The sequence below is a fragment of the Denticeps clupeoides genome, chromosome 9 (genome assembly GCF_900700375.1).
Source record: "Denticeps clupeoides chromosome 9, fDenClu1.1, whole genome shotgun sequence".
Classification (NCBI taxonomy): Eukaryota; Metazoa; Chordata; class Actinopteri; order Clupeiformes; family Denticipitidae; genus Denticeps; species Denticeps clupeoides.
Genome location: NC_041715.1, coordinates 18634009 through 18655573, shown reverse-complemented (window position 1 = coordinate 18655573; position 21565 = coordinate 18634009). Strand labels below are relative to the sequence as shown.

The following is a 21565-nucleotide window of genomic DNA, read 5'->3' as shown; positions in this document are numbered from 1 at the left end:
AACCGCCATGCAACGTACATGTTCTACGTATCCAGTTCATGAATACAGTGGCTTTTCCACATTAAGTGCCGTTCTAAAACAGTGAATGGACGTTACCTTTAAATCACTGACTGCCTCAGTGTTAGTCAGGTCCCAGTCCTGGGGGCAGGTCGTTCATGAGGGCCGGTTATTTTACCCATCCCTTTTTTTTTTTTTTTTTTTTTTTTGGATGCGGCACATCAAAGCTCCCTGAACATGCTGGGTGGTAGTAGCCTAGTGGGTAACGCACTCGCCTATGAACCAGAAGACCCAGGTTCAAATCCCACTTACTACCATTGTGTCCCTGAGCAAGACACTTAACCCTGAGTATCTCCAGGGGGGGGACTGTCCCTGTAACTACTGATTGTAAGCCGTTCTGGATAAGGGCGTCTGATAAATGCTGTAAATGTAAAAGAACCTGCAACGCCTGTGTTGTATTCACTACAGAAGAGGCTTCAATCAGTTTAGTAACTGCATATAATTACTGCACATAACACGTGCTCGAATTAAATATTTTAAATACATACACATGTTATAATCATTCCACGAGAAAGCTATAGAATACCTTAATGAAGCGGCCTGCCTCGAAAATAGCTTTTTCTCACAGCTTGCCGCTGTGTTTGTACCCTACATGCGTGTCGGAGTCAGTGGGGCGGGGCTACTTTGACCACGCCCCCCTGAGTGTTGCGACGAGCGCCGCTTGGAAAAGTGCGGTAGTTCTTCGACGCTCCCTAAATTCTATCCCATGATGCACCTGAATAAATAAAGTGAACACAGCGATGGCGGCTGACAGCGACGTGAGTTGCGCCGCTCCTCCCTTTGCACCGAACGTCTAGACGGTATCTTTGATGGTTTGACGACATTAATCCGGTTGCTTTTACGGTTTCAGCCCGAGTCGGAGGTGTTCGAGATCACGGACTTCACCACCGCCTCGGAGTGGGAGAGGTAGTCATGACGAAAATACCCTCTTTTCCCCACACACGGACACGCGGGATTCGCCCGAAAATGCAGCTCCGAGCGCGTCTTCGCAGACGTGTGTGCGCGCTGTCGTTCGCGGCATGCGGCGTGTTTAGAAGGCCCGGTGGAGGATTAGTCCAGTCGGGGGTAGAGCGGCTCAGCAGGCCCCGTTCGCACGTTGTCTTCTGTCGTCGACCGCGTCGCGGTTTGCGTGTGCGACGTCTGACTGTGGAAGTGTGTGTCCGTGCCTGTAGGTTCGTGTCCAGGGTGGAGGAGGTGCTGAACGACTGGAAGTTGGTGGGACAAGATTCCAAGAATCCTCTGCAGAAGGTGGCGTCACAGTGACGTGTCGACTTTCATCTGAATTTCATGATGCATTGTGGGGAATGAATTTGTGAACAGCTTCTGCGTTTTGTGAAACAGGGTGAATTCAACAGCGGCGTCTGGGAGGAGAAATCACAAGAGATCAGCTTCGCCGACTTCCGCTTCTCCGTCACACACATCTACCTGAAGCAGGAGGCGGCTCCGAGTGATGGGAAGGATGCAGAAGAAGGTAAAACTGCCTCTTCGTGGAATGCGCTGAGATCTTGCTTTCGTTGGGACCGACAACATTTACTGATATTAATTAGGGATTAATATCAGTAATTTAATTTGATGCTTTAAAAAATATTACCGCCGCCAAATCATAATGATGCTAAAACTCTCAATTCTGAACATTCCGTAGTAACAACAATGCCGACTTGAATGTTGAATGAACATGTTTGGTATTTTGGTATTTATTATTATTATTATTATTCATTGTATATTTGTATATTTGTGCCATTGTTGGGAGTATAAATCTCAGGCCAACCATCATTGCAGTGTAACTGTGATCTGTATGAATTTGACACTCATATCTGACGTTGAATCGGTTTTGACCTTGGAAGGCTGAACCAGTGTGCTGGAGCATTTGTAGGCGACACAAAAGCTCAATGCTGCCGTTGTTGTGGAATTTAAATAACTTTATTGATCCTGAAGGGATGCGATTCTGGTGCCTCTGCAGGGGCCTGCTGCGTTCGTTCTTATTTTGTCCAGCAGGTGTCAGTAGGGTGACAGCCGAGTGTTCATTCCGGAACGCCCCGGCTCTTATCGCCGGTAAATAGCAGGGCTTTCGTTGTACGCTGACCTCTGACCTCTTTCCTCTGCCTACAGATGCCGTCCCTGTGGCCATGCAGGACCTGCTGTGCATGAAAAATGACTTTCCACCACGAGCACACTGCCTTGTTAGATGGTACGGCTTCCATTCATATTCAAATAACTCCCTACCCTGCTGTGAACTCATTCCACTGGAGTTCATGCTAGATTAGAATGACAATATATTCCTCGTAGTGTTTTAATTGTCAAGCTTATGGTGGAAAACATTTAAAAATAAATATCTCCATTGCCTTTTTTTGAACCACCTGCATAATATCTTACACATCCACATGTTATTTAGACCGTGTCTTAATTAATTAATATTATTAATGCTGATACCCTTACTTAAAACCCCTGCAAAGGCACATGTTCACTATGGATAGTTTATAAGGTGAAACTCTGAAACGAAAGAAAACTTAACTTTGTTGATGCCTGTTATGGCCCATTACAGTAGTGTAAGTTGTAGAGAACTTCATCAAAGTCCAATGGTCTGTTTATTCGGTGCTCCATCCTGGTAACTTTTTCCCCTTCTTATCAGACCAAATAGATTCTCCTCAGAACCTTGGATTCAGACATCGGTAGGCCCTCTTTGAGTGTTCCCTGCCTGACCACTGTGCCTTTCTGCTGACTTCAGGTACGGTGTGAGGGAATTCGTGGTCATATCCCCCGGTGTGAACTGTGAAGCCATCATCAGCGAGTCCAAGTGCAATCTGCTGCTCAGCTCTGTGTCCATCTCTCTGGCCAACATTGGCTGGTAAGTGGTGAACTGGCCTCTCCCAGAGACGTCTGTTCAGTACTAAATAAGTATGAATGAAGATATGGGTTCGGCAGATCATTTATTTTCAATAAGTTCTCCAACCTGTACAGTATTGCTTTTAAAAACATTAAGATTGCAAATGAAATTGCACCAAGGTAGCTCTCACCTAATTAAATGTATCCAATATATTGTACAGTTTTTATGAGGAGAGATGAGGTGGTGTTTCATTAGTGTTGGTCTCCCTGCAAAGTGACAGCAAATTTAATTAACACCATATAAACCTTATCGTCTTATTACTCCTACCTGAGTTTTACAGTCTATGACGTTCATGTTCTGTGTGCATCTCTGCACAGGATGGCGGTAATTAGATAAAATGACTGTGCTAGGTGTTTGAGTTATGAATATTTATTAATAGACTAAAAATACACCGCATACATTTCAGACAAAGCCTGCATTTTCTGGCAACACATTGACTCGCTGTTTTTGTCTGAATGTCTAAGGTCTGAGTTGACCCAGCTCCCCCCCTCACCTCACTGAGTCTTTGAGCATAAATACATTTTATTAATTAAACTCTGCAAATGTATATATTTTTTTTACTTTATTTTAAAGTAATGTATGATAGTCAGCCAGTCTGCTCCACAGAGAGAAGGCTGGTTCCATGTTTATATGGATGATTCCGGACTCCTGAATCATCTTGACATGGATGTTCTTGGTTGTTGTTAGAATAATTAATTTGTTCATCTTAATTACTGTGAGGAGCCCAGTGGTTTAAATAATATTAATAGTGTTAGTCTTTTACAAGATGGGATGACATTGGAAAAAAGGTTTGACATTGGAAAAAAGCCTTTTAATAGGCTGTGATGTACAGCAGCGCTGGATTCATTGTAATTGAAAATGTCCAACTTCTGGGACAGGGGTGGACCTGTGGCCTGTAACCCGACTGCTGTTGTGCATGTTCTGTCTGTCCTGAGATGTTTGATATGTTAACCGTGCACTTGTGGCACTGATGTCTGTAGGGTTGTGTTCAGCTGTGTTCCATTGCTTCTCTGCTTATTGTGGCAGTTCTGGAAAGTTCTGAATTCCTGAATCGTTCTCTATGTCAGTGTTGATTTTCAGCAGCCTTGGACGTCAGGGTTTTCATTGGTGGTCCTATAATATACTATAATGTACTCCTTATATATACATTATGTGAGTGACAAGGTTCCACTCTTGGAACAATTTATAGGCACAAGCAACCTAAGCAACATTGTTGCAGCATTGCACCCTGTTTTCCACGGTTTTATAGCATTCATAAAGTTAGTGAGCTGAATTTGCCATGGCACTAGAATAACCCATTTACTGAGTAATGTTCTGAGTATTGTTACATGTGACATGTCACTTTATCTTTAAAAGGCCAGTTCACAAGAGCTATTGTGGATTGTTATTATAAAAGTGTTCCCTCTCCGAAGTGAAAATGCAAGAGCACACCATGCATGGGAGTACCACAGTTCCACCTAATTATAACAGGGATTTAATTACAAATGTACTGTAAATAAAATCATTTTACCTTATAATTCATGTAACAAAAAAGGAGACAAGGACCAGAATCCCAGAAAGTGGAGAATGACATGAAGACATTTAAGTGAAGCGCTGTGTGGTGATTTCTTTTCAAACACAACCCTGAAATGTATAATTTTTTTTTCCCCTCAATATTGCACCACAAAGTCATATAGCATGTTGTTTGAGGACCTCCAAGCACGCGGCCACAAAATGTACAACACACCACCTGAAACTTGCTGGACGGCGCAGGGCAGGTTTCATAAACGGGTTCTCGATGTTTTCCAGCATTTTACTATATGGTGCTGATCGGCGCTCCTTCCTTCCTGTCTCAGCCAGGTTCCTGTGTTCGTCCAGATCCAGCAGAAATGGCGCCGGATGTACGCTGGCGAGTGCCAGGGCCCTGGGGTGCGCACCGACTTCCAGATTGTCCACCTCCGCAGAGTGCCCAGTCAGTACAACCACCTCTCTGGGCTGCTGGACATTTTCAAGTCCAAAATAGTGAGTGTGCCCCCCCCCCCCCCCCCCCCCCCCCCCCCCCCCCCCCCCCCCCCCCCCCCAACCACAGTGGTGGGGCACAAGAGCCGTGATGTGAATTTACAATTTAATGCATTTGGGTTCTCAAAAGGAACAATTTGTGTCCCAAATGTGTCATCGTGTCCCAGTTTTGTAGGCTGCTGACTAAGGGTCATTTTTTGTTCTTCAGCCTCTATTTAAGCTCTATTTAAGTTTTAGAACTTCTTTATCGCAGCTGTGATTGTCTACACAAAGCTGGTGACTGCCATGCGATCTCCCTCTGTCTCTCTGCAGGGCTGTGGTCTGACCCCACTGCCACCCGTCAGCATCGCCATCCGCTTCACCTATGTGCTGCAGGACTGGCAGCAGTGTTCCTGGCCCCAGCAACCCCCTGGTGAGCAGGAAACAGGAAGTAGAGCAGTGCATCTTGGGGGATTATTACTATAGGCAGTGTGTGACAGCAGGAACTGTGATTAAGTAGAGGCAGAAATCATTTCTCAATGATTTAAGTAACTTGTTTTTGTCATTATGGAGCACTGCATCACAGCACACGGTGACACAATGTAATGTGTCCTCGCTCTTAGTGAGCAGTGGGCAGCCATGATCAAGGGGATCTCAGTGGCACCTTGGCGGTTACAAATCTGCTTCCTTTCCCACAAGGCCACCACTGCCTAGCAGTATAGTCAAACTGGTTGGTCATAAAGTTCGCCTCTACACACATGCAGATATTACATCATCAACGGCCATTTACAACTACAAGGGTAATTTACGTCATCAGCATTGTCTGGACAGGAGTTTGGTTAGTTAGAGGTTAACTACTGTGTTCTTTCAAAAACATGGACTTTTTTTTTTTTTTAATTGCCCCTAAACCTTTGAAAAGTGGATAGTTTGTCCCACTGCTAAGAGTTTAACGTCTGGACTGTAGAAATGTCCATTCATGGTCATTTGACAGCACTGTTGTTGTTGATGGAGGAGGCAACCCTTAAAATCCAAGTTTTTCCTCACTAGTATGGGCATTGGAGAATAAGCGATCAACGAGTAGATACGTGTTTCACAAATTATGTTTGTCATGCGTTATGACATCCTAATAATAGATAATAAAAAAAGTGAAGTGATTGTCACATGTGATACACAGCAGCACAGCACACGATGCACACAGTGAAATTTGTCCTCTGCATTTAATCCACCACCCTGAGTGAGCAGTGGGCAGCCATGACAAGCGCCCGGGGAGCAGTGTGTGGAGACGGTGCTTTGCTCAGTGGCACCTTGGCGGATCGGGAATCGAACCTGCAACCTTCTGATTACAGGACCGCTTCCTTAACCGCTAGGCCACCACTGCCTATCCTGTCAGGGTTCCTACGGGTTCAGTATAGGCATTTCCAGACAGGGATTTTTTTTTTAATACAAATGTGTATTTACGTGTCTTTGTCTGTGTTTTGCTCAAACCCTCTCCTGCTCTAAAAATGTGCAACATTCTACAACGTAGTATGCAACATTCTACAATAAAATGTAGTGAAGTCTGTGACGACATGGGTCCTTACATTTGCCAACTTATCAAACAAGATATTTAAGGAAAAACTAAAACAAGATGCAGGTAGAGGATGTCAGAGATGGAGTCGAGGTTTTGGTTCGTTCCATTCAACACGGCAAACTGACAATATTCAACAATTACGTAAATGCAGTTTTGAATTCTATATCCCCTTTGAATGTCCTTTTCTGCTTAATACCCAAACGTTATATTGGACATTTCTTTATATAAAAGGTTCATGGAAAAGTCAGGGAATTGTAAGTCTGACTATCTCAGAATTAAAAATAAAACCTCAATAAATTTTTTTTTTTTTTTTTTTTTTTTTTTGTTCCTCAGATTTTGATGCACTCCTTTCAGGGGAGGTGGGGGGAGTGGAGTTTGGGAAGCTGCCTTTCGGAGCCTGTGAGGACCCTGTCAGGTGGATGCTTGGTTTTTATCTGGGTGAACTTTATAAGATACAGTCTTACAGTTTTATACAATACGGTCTCCTCTGTTCTCAGCGAGCTCCACCTTTCAGCGACCTGGCCGCACCTGACTGAGGGCATTGTTGTGGACAATGACGTTTACTCGTGAGTACGGCATCTCGCCCTCTCTCTCTCTCTCTCTGGTGCATGCTGGGAGTCGGGTCAGAGCGACTGGAGTAACGGGTGGTGAGAGTGTGCTCCTTTGGAGGTGGTTTCTACGTCGTGACTGGGTGTGAGGATGCCGTCCGCACTGTCTCTCCAGGATGGTGCGATGGTGGAGGATGTTCTGGTGTCTTTGAAAGAGCCCCAGTTGGTTGATAGGATGGTAAATGAAATGTTTGTGCAGTGACCCCGCTTTTTGCCCCCTTAACGAGAGTAACGAATTCACCTTGAGTTTGACCTGGCCATTGCTTTCCTGTCTTTTCATCACTTTCCTTTCACATGGACCAGCTTAGGGTGGGAATTCTTAATGTAAATGGTGGGAGGGATAGACAGAACAGAGTAGGAAACCCACAGTGGTGTTTATGTTGGGACAGACTGCACATCCTGAGTCATGGCACAAGCCTGAGTGCAGGGGTGGCAATATTGTCCTGGCCAGGGTTGGGGGTGAAGATGGTGGATATTAAAGACCATTTTGTCATAGCAAAGGTTGAAATGGAGGGGTTTATTTCTTATTTCTAGAATGTTTATTCCCCAAATGTTTGCACTGAACGTGTTTACTTTTTCAACATTTATGAATGATGTGTTGGGGCCGTGTCGGGTTGATTGGTGCATAGTTGTGGAGGGTGACCTCATATTCAGTCCTCAGTCTGCCTCTCCAGTATAGTACGTAGTGGATACGTGGAGGATAAAACACCCTGCAGTAAGGCAACGTTACGTTGGTCATGTTGTATGATAAGTGCAGCTTGATTGGATAGACTAAGGTAACCCGGTTACTAAACATTTTATTTTCCCAGTGGGGTTTTCTGGCCACCATTTGGTTACTGCACGTCTGAGCCTGTCCACCACCTCACGGTGGCATTTGAATGTAAAACTGTTGCCAGACGTTACCTTTTGTGAACGTTTTGTGGGTTTGTGGGCACACTGGAGGGGAAAATGGCTTCCTTTGAGACTCTAAGGCAGTGGTGGGAAGTTGGAAAAACACAGATAGGGTTGATTTGCCAGCAGCACTCTGTGTGCTCCTGCTGGATGGAAAGATCACCACAGATACTTTGGGAACGCGTCGGCATGCTGTAGGGTTTTATTCTGCACTGTATGCGGCTGAGCGCCATGACACTAGGTGTGAGGCGCATCTGTTACAAGGTCTCCCGGGCCTGGATGCAGAGCTTACCTTCCAGGAACAGACCACAGCGGTTGGCCAGCTGTCATCAGGACTGCCACCGGGACTGGATGGTCTGCCATCAGACTTCTACAAGCATTTTTTGGACTGTATTGGAGCTGGCCTGTCAGCAGGCAGTACTATCAATGTTGCCTAAGAAATGTGACTTGGAGTTCTTAAAGAATTGCTGACATCTGACTATAAAATTTTGGCTAAATGTTTATCCAACAGACAGAAAAACTGCATTTGATGGAACACAGAAATCAACCATATTGCATCCCAGAAAGGTCAATCATGCACAACCCTTCTAGATGTTGGCAGCGGTCTTGGGAAGAATCTTGGGCTGATTTCCTTGGATCAGGAAAAAGCTTTTGGCCGGGTTGATCACCAATATCTTTTTAATGTGATTGTGCGTTATCGGCTTGTGGATGTTTTTTTGAAGTGGGTACAGATGCTGTATTCAGGGGTCTCCTGCTTGGTCAGAGTTGGGGGTGGTTTAAGTCTCGGTTTGTTTTGGTCTCAAGCAGCATAAGGCAAGGCTGTCCTCTGTCAGGTCATCTGTATGCCCTGGCAATCAAATCTCTTCTGGTCAAATTAAGAGAACGATTGTCAGGTTCCCAGGTGCTAGGGGCGTGTCTGTCCCCAAAGGTTAAAGTTTCAGCTTACGCAGATGATGCCACTTTTTTTTTTAATGATGGTAAGGATGTGGAGGCCCTTGAACAGGTGCTGTCCTAATATGAAAGGGCTTCATCAACTAGTGTTAGCTGGGACAAGAGCAAAGCTTACTGGCTTAGTGGAGTGCAACAAGAGATCCAGTTCCCCAGTTGCCTGGAGGCTTGGAATTTGGCAGGGATGGAGTGGGGTCTGATATCTATCTCTGACAGAATTGGGAGGGATTAGTGGAGAAAGTGTAAACCTGATTGTCAAAATAGCGATGGCTGCCCCATCTGTCCTTTCCATTTATTTTGCAGACGCTTTTATCCAAACCGACTTACAAGAGGAAGACACCAGCAATTCTCGTTCGATTTCTATAGATTTTGAGTTTACAAAACTATGAGCCCTGATAAGGCCGAACTTGTCAGAAAAAGAACATGCTCGGAAATTGTTAAGTGCTAGATGGAAAAAACATTTTTTTTATTTTGTGCAGTGCGTGTGCATGTGCGTGTGTAAGTGTTAGACTCGTCTGAAATACTTTTTAAACAAGTGGGTTTTCAACTGCTTCTTAAAGGTGGTTGTAGTCTCGGCTAGTCGAATGGAGCAGGGCAAGTTGTCCCACCAGCCAGGGACAACAAAGGAGAATAGAGGGAATACATTGGGATCGGAGACCCAGTGAAGAGGGAATTTTCAGTCTCATTTCATTTGCAGATCTGAGAGGGCGTGCAGGAGTGTAGCTAACTAGTAGTGTGTTGATATAAGAGGGTACACTTCCATTTACAGCCCTCAAAACTCAATGCGAGCAGCTACTAGTGGAGAGAGGTGAGAAGAGGGTCCTACGGTGTTTGGTGGCCAACAACCTCATTGCCTTGTCTTTGTGGCATAAATGTACTGTGTTGCAATCTCCATTAGGACTGGTACAGCAGATCCAGAAGATGTTGGAGATGTATTTATTTTTGGTCAGGGCAGCACTTTGTTAGAGCATCTGCTTTGTACATTCAACTACACGAAGGTGGGCAGGGTCTGGTGGACGTGGCTTTTCATCTTGTGGCAGCTCAGAAACGGCCACTGGATGGACACTGCGGCTGCTCTCTTGAGGAGGGCTGGTGGTCTGGGACTTGACAGCCACCTTTTTCTCATAGACCTACCGGAGGCTGCACTGGTGAAAGGTCCTTGTGGTGCAACAAGTGCTGATGCTGATCCCTGGACCTTTGGTACTGGAAGAACCATTGTTTTGTTTTTTTTTAAACTCCTTCTCGCCGTCCCGACTGCTGTCCTCAGCCACTCTGTTGCGCTCTCGGTTGGTGGCAGCTGGCTGTGTTAAGTTGGGTCACATTGTAGACTCAAGCCTGGCTGATTTTGAGTGTGTATACGGGTGTGGCATCAGTTGGTTTTGCTGGGACAACTGGTGGTGGAAATTTATGGTTTTCTACGACCTGGCCTGCAGAACATCCTGGAGGATCCTGTGGCTCTGGGTGAATGGAGGGAGGGGAGGAGTTACCCATTTCCAATCTTTGACTCTTGCCATTGCTGCGCCGGACCAGAATGCTGTTGAGGGGCAGTTGCTGCCCCTGGATGTACCTGGGCAAATTCTCTACCTTGGCGGCACAGACTCTCTGTGGCGTTTTGTCATCCAGATGGTCTGAAATTTTGGGGTCTGGCTGTTCCCCCAATGGCTGTTGGCGGACACTGTACAAATGTCCGATAGACAAAGGAATGAGAGACCTCCAGTGGCGGATTGTACATGGGGCCACAGCTACAAACAGACCTTGATCCTAGTGTGGGATTGGGCTGCTTTTGTTGTCAGGCAGATGAGACTCTTTGTTATTTGATTCATGTCCCAGGCTGGGGGATCGTTTTCTTCCTGTTGTCCCAGTGGTTTGAGCGATTTGGATCAGTTTTTCTTTTGTCTTGTTCATTTTTGGGCCAAAATTCTATGTGAAGGGAAAAGATAGTGTTACTGAATTTTCTCTCTGGTGTCGTCAATTTGGAAGACTCATAAAAGTAAAAGGATCTGCCAGGGCACAACAGACCTCACTGCTGTGTTTAAGGGGTTAGTGGCAGCACGTCTGTGTGTGGAGTAAACTTACTACAAATTGGTGGGGAAACTGATGGCGTTTTTTAGTTGGGGGTGCAAGGAATTTTGTGCACGCGAAACTAGAACGATGAGCTTGTTTTGAAACTGGCTGCTTTCCTGGATTGTGAGTTGTCTGTTTTATTTTTTTTGTGTGGTTTCCCTTCCCCTTGTGTGGTTTTCTGATTTTATTTAATTATATTTTTGTAACCTTACTGGCTTGTAATAAAGTGGTCTTTCTCTCTCTGAAGGACTGCTTAACATCAAGTTCTCAAAGTCTTAGTGAAAGTGTGGATATTTTCATTTGGACAGCATTTTTTTTTTTTGCTTACTGAGGAGGTCTGAGGGTTTTAGTCTTAGGCTTTGAAAACTGCTTAACTACAAGCAATTAAAGTTTTAACGCATTTGTAGTCGTTACAATAAATCCACAGAAAAACTGGAATGTAATTAAGTGTGCTTTCTGGTCTTTTTCAGCGACCTGGATCCCCTCCAGGCACCCCAGTGGTCCGTGAGGGTGCGGAAAGCAGAGAATCCTCAGTGCCTGCTGGGTAAGAACGCTTCAGCTTCTAAATGCTTAATGCACTTGTTGAGTGAATTCGCCATAGGGAGTAACCCCCCCCCTTTTAAACATCCGTGCTGCCTGTTAGGAGAGTTCCTCTCAGAGTTCTTCAAGCTGTGTCTCCACAAAGAGTCCACTGAGGATCTGCTTGGCAAGAGCTCTTTGGAGGATGAGGCCAAAGGTCAGTGCAATATGACTAGAATCCTATGCACAGGTAGTGATAAATATTACCAGGCAGTACTCTCATTAGATTTGGATCAGCATATGTCCTTTATTCCAGATAACAGCGACATCAGTCATGCTCTCTCTAAGCTGACTGAGCCCACGGCGGTGCCCCTACCCAAACTCTCCGTCTCCAACATGGTGCACAGTGCGCGCAAACGCATCCGCAGACACCGCCGCGCTGACGAGTCGCCGCTCAGCAGCGACTTGCTCAACAGCATTCTGCTGGTAAGAGAGGCTAAAGTCTGCCTGAGTCTCCATATGGGTAAAGAGGTAAATGGGACGGAATGAATGCGCTGCTTCGGTCTGTTAGATGCGCTCTTCATTACACGGCTCATAATCACAATCATCATCATCACCACAATGCATTTCACTTAGTTGGTAAAATTGCTTCACACCATTCAGCTTTCTCACTTTTCTGAGATTTTGGTCCTTTTCTCCCTTAACGTAATACTACAGAGTGGTGGGGAAAGTGGGGAGTGGTGAATATCATTGTAAATCACTATTACTACTAAACAATATCTCATCACACGTAATGAGCCCTTCTTGAAGTTTTTTTTTTTTTTTTTCCCCCCACCTCCACAGTACCTCTTTCCGGATGCTGCTGAAGATAAACAGTCTGAGGGAACACCAAACAAAGGTGTATATCCCAACCTGGAGGGGCAGCTGACTCTGAAGAAGGAGCTCGACGACGCGGTATGTAAAGCTCACAGTCTGAACAGATTGCTCCTACGGGGAGTTACAAAAGTTTTCAGCACTATGGAATATTGGCATTGTGCTCATTTCATAATTAAATGAATAAATTAAGCATCCCACTACACAGTAGACATTGGAACCGCTATTAGCATCCCTTTAATTATCACAGAATAGAGCAGTCAGCATTTGCTACCCACCTAACTGCTGACTGACAGATAAAGTTTCATAGTGAGGCTTTTAAAATGTAAAATTCGAAAACAATATTAACAATAATCTCTCCCGGTGCACCACTAGAGGGGGCACCTCTTATTACAGTTTGAGAACCAAAGCTATTTAAACCAGATGATCCCAAAGTCAGAAGTCAGTGTTTTACAAGGAGGTTGCCTGATTGTCAACATATGAATAAGTTTTTTGTGTGTGTGTGTGTGTGTATATACATACATACATATATATGTATGTATGTATGTATATATATATGTGTGTGTGTGTGTGTGTGTATGTATATATATATATATATATATATATATATATATTTTTTTTTTTAATATTGCCTCCTTGTGTATAAAAGCTGTTGTTACCTAATGCCCATTCTGGTCATCTGCATTTTTCCCTGCACCCCACCACACCTTTATCTATGTGGAACATATAGAATAATCATATAGAATAATTGTTAAATGATACACTCATGAAGGTTTGAAATGAATGTTTCCCCAATACAGAACCTGTTCAGTCAGCTGAAGTCGGCCCCCCTGGACAGCCTGACTTATCGATTGGCCTTGTGTATCTGCTTGGTGAACTTCTACCATGGGGGCGCTCGCGGTGTGGCTCATCTATGGCAGGAGTTTGTGCTCGAGATGCGCTACCGCTGGGAAAACAACTTTCTTATCCATGGGTAAGAGACCCCACCTGTAGTCCCACCTCAGTTCCCGCCGTGCCCTGTTTGTGGATCAGTGAGCCCAGTAACAGCATTTCTGTTCTGATGAGTGTCTCTTTTTCAGGTTGGATGGAGGGCCGCCTGACCTCAGATGCTGTCTTCTTCATCAGAAGCTCCAGGTGAACATCTGTTCTCAATTCCATGATTCTGAATCTTATAGGTTGAAATGGGTGTTCTGTTCTGTGTCCAGCAATGTAGCACAAGTTTTTGTAGTCTAGCATACACACTGGGGCCTCTGAAAGAACAGAACGTGTATTTCATGTAATGGCTTCTGAAGTCAGGCACTTACTGAACTGTTCCTACTCCTAAAGTGGTGGATACACCAATCAAATGTGGATTGCATTAGGGTTAAAATCTGTAGTTTTCACTCTGTGTTACCCCTCTAGATGCTAAACTGTTGCATAGAACGGAAGAGAGCAAGGGATGATGGCAGGAAAGGCACAGGGGTTGAGAAGAAGGGGGGCTGTGAAAATGGACGTTTGGCCCCTCAGAGTGCCAGCCTAACATCAGCATCTCCTGGGAAGTCATGGGAATCTTGGAGTGACAGTGAAGAGGAGTTTTTCGAGTGTCTGAGTGACACTGACGAACTGAAAGAAGTTCAGCCCACCGAGCAGGAGAGAAGCGCTTCTGGCAGGACCAAGCCAGAGGGGCGCCTGCAGCCCCATGACAAGCTGACCCTTCTCAACTCCGACGAGCCCTTATACATCCCAATCACACAGGTACCCGCCACACGACTACCCGACACGTTACAACCACCCGGCTACCCGGTACGCTTATCCTAGGGCTGTGTGATATGGAATAAAATTCATATTGCAATATAAATTTAACCATAGATGGTATATTTGGCTATATATATAATTTGATAAGTAAATTTAAATGTAACTGTTTGTGAAAGGGTAATGTGTCCATAGCAAAGGCGCTGCAGCAGGAACTTGTATTATACATTTTTTACAGATACGTCAACATATAGCATAACCGTATACCAGATAAATCGATATCTGGGCAATTCTACTGAAAGTGGACTTTCTGTAACACCCATAAGCCCAGTGAAATACCAGGTATTTGTATGGTGTGAGTGATTATAGACTATTTTAGAATTTTCGGTATTAGGCTGTAGAGTTTACATTTAAAAAATTGTCCGAAAATATTTAATAACACTATGCTTGTTCATATTTTATCATGCAGTCCCTCCAGGATTCCAAGATTTTATTGTGTGATTCTTAAAATCCTAATGACTTTTTTTTTTTGCACAGGGCACCAAACAGGCTCAGACTGCTCCTGGTCATTTCCAGGCCTGCAGTGGTGCAGATTGGGCACTGACACGTGCACTGCATGTAGTGATTCTGCTGGTCACCGCGTGTTTCTGGGTTTATCCTTTAAACTTTAGATTTTAGGATTACTAGTAATTTCTAATGAAATTGAAGGCCTTTTTTTGGGGGGGGGGACTCGAATTTAGGACTTCATAATGATCTGCGGAAACCCTGCCGTGTTCTCTGTTCTCTCGCCCAACACTAATGGCTGACTAATTCTCTGTTTGTAGAGAATGCTGCACTGACCTGTAGGTGAGCTAACAAATGGTCTCCAGTCAAGAACCCCGGCCAGTGTCCGTTTGTGCTTTGGTTAAAACTTATTTTGTCTCCTGTTTCTGCTTAAAGCTATAAAACGTTTAGTGTCTCGAGTCATTAGGATGGTCATTAAGAGATTATTTTTGGAGGGTGCCGGGTTACAGGCCCTCTGGGTGCGTCTTCATTAGAGGAGTTTAGTGTTCATTAGCTGGGAGGGGCTGTGGAGACCAGAGATCCACTAATGAGTCTGGATGGACACTTCCAGCTGAGGTTCACCCTATTTTTTCCCTTTCAGGAGCCAGGTCCTATGACCGAGGACGCTCTGGAAGAGCAGTCAGAGGTGCTCGCCAAACTGGGCACGTCAGCGGAGGGAGCCCACCTGCGCGCCCGCATGCAGAGCGCCTGTCTGCTGTCAGACATGGAGTCCTTCAAGGTGAGAAGCTGCCCTCTCATAATGCACGTCCTGCATATTTATTAGTAGAATGCAAGACGTTTTGATGTACATGACCGTGAAAGTCTGAACATAATGTCAGCAACATGTTCAAGATTTCATTTATTAGAGCATGTTAAATATGACTAATCATTCATCTAAATTTAATTTTCTGTAATGTTCTGTCCAGTCCTGTTGAAATGTGGATTTGGGAATAGAAAATTGATTCCAGTTTTAGAATACTATTCTTAATAAGAACTGGAATTCTATATTTGTTAATTAATCATTATAGCTATTGTTTATTCCTCTGTGGCCTTTTTGTCTTTTATTTTATGACCTGAGGTTATTTTAAAGTTCAAATTGAAACAGGGAACTGATTAAGTTCAGAATCGGTAAGCAGAACTGTAGTCAATTAACATTCAAGTGATACCCCAACACAAGTTGAAACCCATTTTTGAGGATGTCTTACCCAAGTTCTGGAGTAAAAAAAGACGACTTGTCTTTACATCTGCAGCAGTCTTTGAAATAAATGGTAGATGCTGTGGATGGACTATATTTAGAGCAGTAATTGTGCTAGGCCAAGCATCATTTGGCATTTTGTCTTTTTAATTACGTTCTCACACTGGGTGGAGGAACCCGAGAGTTGCGCTTGTGATAAATGGTCTGACAGGATAAAGGAGAGGTGGGTGCAGCAGCGCATCTTCATCTCACAGACCAGGAGAACCGATGCTCTTTTCCCGAAAAAGCATGGCTCAGTATTTCTGATCATCCACTCCAGTCATGTGAGATGGAAGTTCAGGCTGAGGCCAGCTTCATTGACCCAGTCACCCTTTGTTTTAGTAGATTTAGTTTGAGAGGGGATGTTTCATCATGCAATGTCATGTGACTTCACAGGCGGCCAACCCCGGTTGTTTGCTGGAGGACTTTGTGAGGTGGTACTCTCCGCGGGACTATGTGGAGGAAGAGGTGACCGATGAGAATGGACAGACGGTTGTGCGTGGTGACCTAAGCACTCGAATGAAGATCCCTGGCAACATGTGGGTGGAGGCCTGGGAGACGGCCAAGGCCACGCCCGCTCGCAGACAGCGCAGGCTATTTGATGACACCAAGGAGGCAGAAAAGGTCTGTAACCCTCCTGCTGCTACATCATCTCCCTGTTCATACTGTAGGTCTCTACACAGATCAGCCAAATGTAGTAAAGGATGGATTGGAGGGGGGATGGATGCCAGCTCTGACTCTGGTTTATAAAGTGGGTCGTAGCACAAGGTGCCACTTGAAAGTGAGTTCAGGGAAGCTGAGCCAGCGTCAAAGAGACACTGTCCATCCATCTGCTGAAACATTCTGAAGATGCTGCAGCTTCACTTCTAACTTTTTTTTTTTTTTTCCTGAGATTATTTATGTTGTGCCCTTTTCTGCAGTTGTGGTCTTAAAAAAAACAGCAATATGTCAGTGAGAAGGAGAGTTTTAGCAGTGTGTGAATCAATACAGCAATATATCTAGTGATGCGTTATTGATCAAGTTTGCATTCAATACTGATGTTTGTCGTGTGAATATCATATTCAGTGTGATAATAATGATAATGATTTTTAACCAGAAAAATCCTTGATTATCAGAATAAAAGGGCCTTTTTGGTAGCAATTAATACCCATAAAGGTTTATCAGCATTCAGTGTCACATACAGAATGTCTAATAGATTTTGACTGCATGATTTGTGAGTATGCAAATAAGTCAGTTGGTGAACTCCTTGCCACCTTTTTGGCTTTTGAAGCCTCTGCTGTTCTAGACCTGGTACCAAGATGTAATTTTTGAATCGTATTTAAATGGCACCCCATTTGAACGCTTCATTTTTGCATTTGATGTGGTTCGGTGCTTCCCCAGGTGCTGCATTATCTTGCTGTGCAGAAACCGTCCGACCTCACCAGACACCTGCTGTCCTGTGTGATCCACGCCGCCATCCTGAAGGAGAAAGAGGAAGGTGAGCAGAGCCCCACATGGAGCAGTAAAAATAAACAGGACAGGACCGTATGAACTGTTTTTATGAAACTAGGTTTAGTGTTTTTTTTTTTTTTTTGTTTTTTTTCTTGTGGTTTTGTCACAGAAAAATTGCACCGATTACACAAGGCTTGCAGAAGAAATGTTGACATTCTTATGATTTTTATAAATGCTCAGCTCTCCTTCTCCATGTTTTCACTCAAATTGCCTCTGCACCTTTTTTATGGGTTAACAATGTTACATGCGCTGTATTATAATTTACCTTTTCTGCACCCTCTCTCAATGTCATGTCTATTTTTTAACATCTCTGTACCAGCAGTGAGAGAGAGGAATGGCAGAGTGACTAAAAGCAATGATCACTTTTTACAATTTCCAGAGGTAGCTGAGGACATCCCATCTGTGCGCAGGTCCATCCAGCAGTTGGTGTCCCTTGCTGGGAAGCTGCTGCACCACCCCAGTCCAGACTACAAAAAACTTGAGGTGAGGGGTTGTCATGTGTTTTTAGATTTTTTGTTTTTATTTATTTATTTATTTTCAGCATTATGCATCTGGTTTGGATTTGCATAATAATGCAAAACTGTAAAACACATGTAGGGGTCTGTGTGTGTGTGTATATATATATATACACACACACACACACACACACACAATCACATATATATATATATATATATATATATATAAATATACACATATAATGATGTGTGTATGATTGAAAAGTTGTGTATCCCTGTAATTTGCAGGATCTCATCAGCCAGGTTGCGGGGGTGGAGGCTGTGATCGCCCACGCCCGCTCCCTTAAAGCCAAGTTCGGGCTTGGGAAGAATGACACAGGGGAAGAGGTGGAGGGCCTTCGACGGTTAGTCTCTTCGCCACACCCTCTCAAATCTGACTACCCCCCTCTCCTTGGCTCGTTCTGACATAAGTGCTTGATGGAGCACAAATATAAAGAAATGTGGTCCTCTCTCTCTCTCTCACGCATGCACGGCTGCACGCACACACACCTCCCTGATTTGTTGAAGCGGTTGTTATAATAATAGCTGCTGGGATAGCTGACGGAGCAGAACATTTTGGTCTTCATTAGTCCCTAGGGTCAAACTGAGAGTCTAACCTGCCTCGTTAAGAGAACACCCAGAGCAGGCTACCAGCGTGTGTGTGTGTGTGTGTGTGTGTGTGTGTGTATTCTCGCTGAATTCATCATGTGTCTTTCGTTTCCAGTGATCTTGTGAGTTCTCTCATTATTCTCACCCAGATTTGTGATCTCATTGCTGGACGAACCAGAGGTGTCGGTGATTGATGCTGGGCGGAGTTACGTTGGCAGCATCATTCACAAGCTATTCGTCAGTGCTCAGAGGGTAAGTCCCGCCCACAGGTTCACACATGTGCTCATTTTACAGCTCCACCCAATCACTGCAGGCACTGTAGCTTACTGTTCAATCACACCATCACAGCACTGAATAGTGTGTGTGTGTGTGTGTGTGTGTGTGTGTGATTTAATTTCACTGGACCTGTAACTGACTAATGAACTATGGCCCAATCTTATTGATTTTATGTGTGTAAGTGTGACATTTAGTGTATGTGCTACAACTCACATCTCAGTCTAACCAAGAGAGCAGGACCCACAACTGTTTATTTCTGTTGTGATGCACTGGTTTAAAGGGTGGAACTGTTTCCCCCGTTCACACTGAATGTCACATTTATAATGACCCCGAGCCTTTTTGTTTATAGTCGCATAGTTTCTGTTTGTGAACTTTAAAGATGCACTCCTGTTTTTGGATGCATGTGAATGATGTTGGTATGGCTTCAGTTTGAGAAGCACGTGTGCATTCTGAATCAGGGCTATGCCTGCAGCTGGCAATCATTTTCATTTTTAATTTAGTAATTATTATGGAGGTCAAAATATTGATGTATCTATTATCAGTCAGCTCATTATTTGGTCAATATTTTTTCAGATTCTTTAAAATCGTTTGACCTTTTAAATTATACAAGGTTTGCTTATTTACTCTGATTTAATTTGTAACATACTAATATTTATTGAAAATCTGATTTTTTTTAATTGCTGTTCTGTGCATGAAAAATTCATGGAATTCAAACTTGCTATATAGGTGCCTGCAGACCATTACGTGTGACACATTCCTGTGAATTATTCACTTGAGTGTTCCGACCCTTCTTGCATCCCTGCTCTTGCATCCTCTGATCAGCTGGAATACTGTTGGTTAGCACTGTGTGGAGTCTTGTCTGGTCAGAAGCAGATATTTGGGATTTCTGCAGGGAACATGGCCCTTCATTACTCTGGCTGTGAGTGCATGCAGTGAAGGAAAAGGGCTTGCCTGATCTGTCTGTTTAAAAATATAATAATTTAAATTTCCCCCATGCTGCTTCAATTACCCTCGTCAAGCTGGCTGACTCCAGTGATGAGGTAACCGCTCGCACACGTCTTCGCAATCCCCATCCGAATCCTCCTACACCACCCACCATTTGTTCCCCCAGTAGTAAGCATGTACCCACAGGAGAAGCGGAGGGCGTTAAAGTGTATTTCTTTATTTTTTTTAAAAATGTAAAAAGCCTTTTGTAGCGCAGTGCCTACATACCGCCCCCTCCTCCCAAAAATATGATGCGGCGACTGCTGCCTCCTTGACAGTTTCCTGCCTTTCTAACCGTCATCACTCCTTTCACTGCTTTCCTTTTGGACTGGTAATAAGTAGGGCATTCTGGGTGAGATGGAGGTGAGCTGCTGAATTCTGTTGTGGTGTGTAGCTTGTTTTTGTGTTTGCACAACATAGTGAAGGTTCCCCCTTAATTTATTCCGTCTCTTGACATTTTCACAAAGAACATAACTGTAATTTGAGAATTTTTGAGTTTGATTATTTTATTACCAGGCCTCTTACATAAATGATTTAGCCATTGCTCTTGAATCATTATGCCCCTCCCCCTTCTCATTCAGGCTGCGCTATTGGCTCCTATGGAGGATGAAGTGGGCCGAACCGACGACAGGAAGGCGACAGCAGGGGGTGCTGTTGGGGCCGACTTCCCACCTCCTGCCGGGCGAGAGATCCTGCTGCGTACGTGTGTCCCGCGGCCAGCTCCGTATTCCAAGCCCCTTCCCCAGCGCCTCTTCTGCGTCCTGATGAAGGAAGACTTTCGCCTGGCTGGGGCCTTTTCATCAGACACCTCTTTCTTTTGAAGTGGTCAGTGGGCTAGATGGGCCACAGATGGCTGGGAGTTCAGGGTCCGGTTTGTCTCTGACGCTCCGTGTAGACAGGTGCCACTTCGCTAAATTAGCTCCACTTGATTTGCTCCTGATGGTCTGCTGGAAGGCCTGCGGCTCGCTTGGCGTCAGGGCCACGAACTGTTCAGCTGGTCTGACCAAGGGCCAGGCCACGCTCACCATCGCAGATCCTTTCTCCATATTTCAGATCAGACCTTTCCTTTTTATAATTAGAATTTTTGCTCTGTATATGTCTGAGAAGCTTTTAAAAAAAACATACAAAACTAGTTTGAATCCATCCAAGTGACAGAAACCGGTTCCGAACAGAGTTTACGTCCCTACTGACTGGAATGAGGAGGTTTGTATTTTAACATTGTTGTGTTTGAGCGCCGCTTTTTCTGATTACTCAACACTACTTTGACACTTCCATGTGTTTCCATATGTCCTTGTCATTCTGGCATTTTTATGTCACTGTAAAAGTGCAATTATATAGACAGGAGTATATATATCATTAAAATGTAGCCTTATGTATTAAACAAAAGATAATTATATGAGTATCCTGGTCATACGTGTTGTCATCTGTGTTTCCTACTGACGTTGGCCAAATAAAATATTTTAATGTCACAGAAAGGACGTGTTTGTTGGATCAATTTTATTTAAAGACCTATTGACTTGTCTATATTCCAATAAAATAGGGGGCAGAATTTAATCTGTCATAGAAGATCCAAATATTCTTTTGTTAAAATCATTCTACACACTTAATCAAGCACTTTAGGATGCATTGCTACATATTATGTCCATTCTCCTGTTCAGCTCAGATTTTGGTATCAAATCTATATTGTCCTCAAACACAAACTTAACTGAGTGTAATTAAACACTGGGAAGGTGGAATGTTACCTACAGGGGGTGAAATGTTGACCGCTTCCAGCCTCTTCCTGTTCCCCGTGAGGCAGGACAAGCAGGC

At 44.2% G+C, this 21565-nt stretch overlaps 1 protein-coding gene across 3 annotated transcripts; it reads left to right on the top strand.

The window, feature by feature from the left end:
* Window positions 1-714: 714 nt before the first annotated feature.
* Window positions 715-21232, top strand: rab3gap1 (RAB3 GTPase activating protein subunit 1). 3 transcript variants are annotated; one of them, XM_028992023.1, is made up of 26 exons: window positions 715-815; window positions 908-963; window positions 1230-1305; window positions 1399-1528; window positions 2167-2245; window positions 2783-2902; window positions 4777-4942; window positions 5252-5351; window positions 6822-6903; window positions 6986-7054; window positions 11470-11543; window positions 11643-11735; window positions 11835-12004; window positions 12362-12472; window positions 13192-13364; window positions 13471-13525; window positions 13793-14125; window positions 15267-15404; window positions 16296-16523; window positions 17280-17376; window positions 17770-17873; window positions 18137-18252; window positions 18646-18748; window positions 19792-19812; window positions 20099-20119; window positions 20338-21232. In XM_028992023.1, the coding sequence occupies exons 1-26, from the start codon at window positions 798-800 to the stop codon at window positions 20575-20577; spliced, it is 2973 nt and encodes a 990-aa protein (XP_028847856.1). In that variant the 5' UTR covers window positions 715-797; the 3' UTR covers window positions 20578-21232. The 3 variants fall into 3 exon arrangements, with proteins under 3 accessions (XP_028847856.1, XP_028847857.1, XP_028847858.1); XM_028992024.1 differs by lacking the exon at window positions 20099-20119; XM_028992025.1 differs by lacking the exons at window positions 19792-19812; window positions 20099-20119.
* The last annotated feature ends 333 nt before the right edge of the window (window positions 21233-21565 follow it).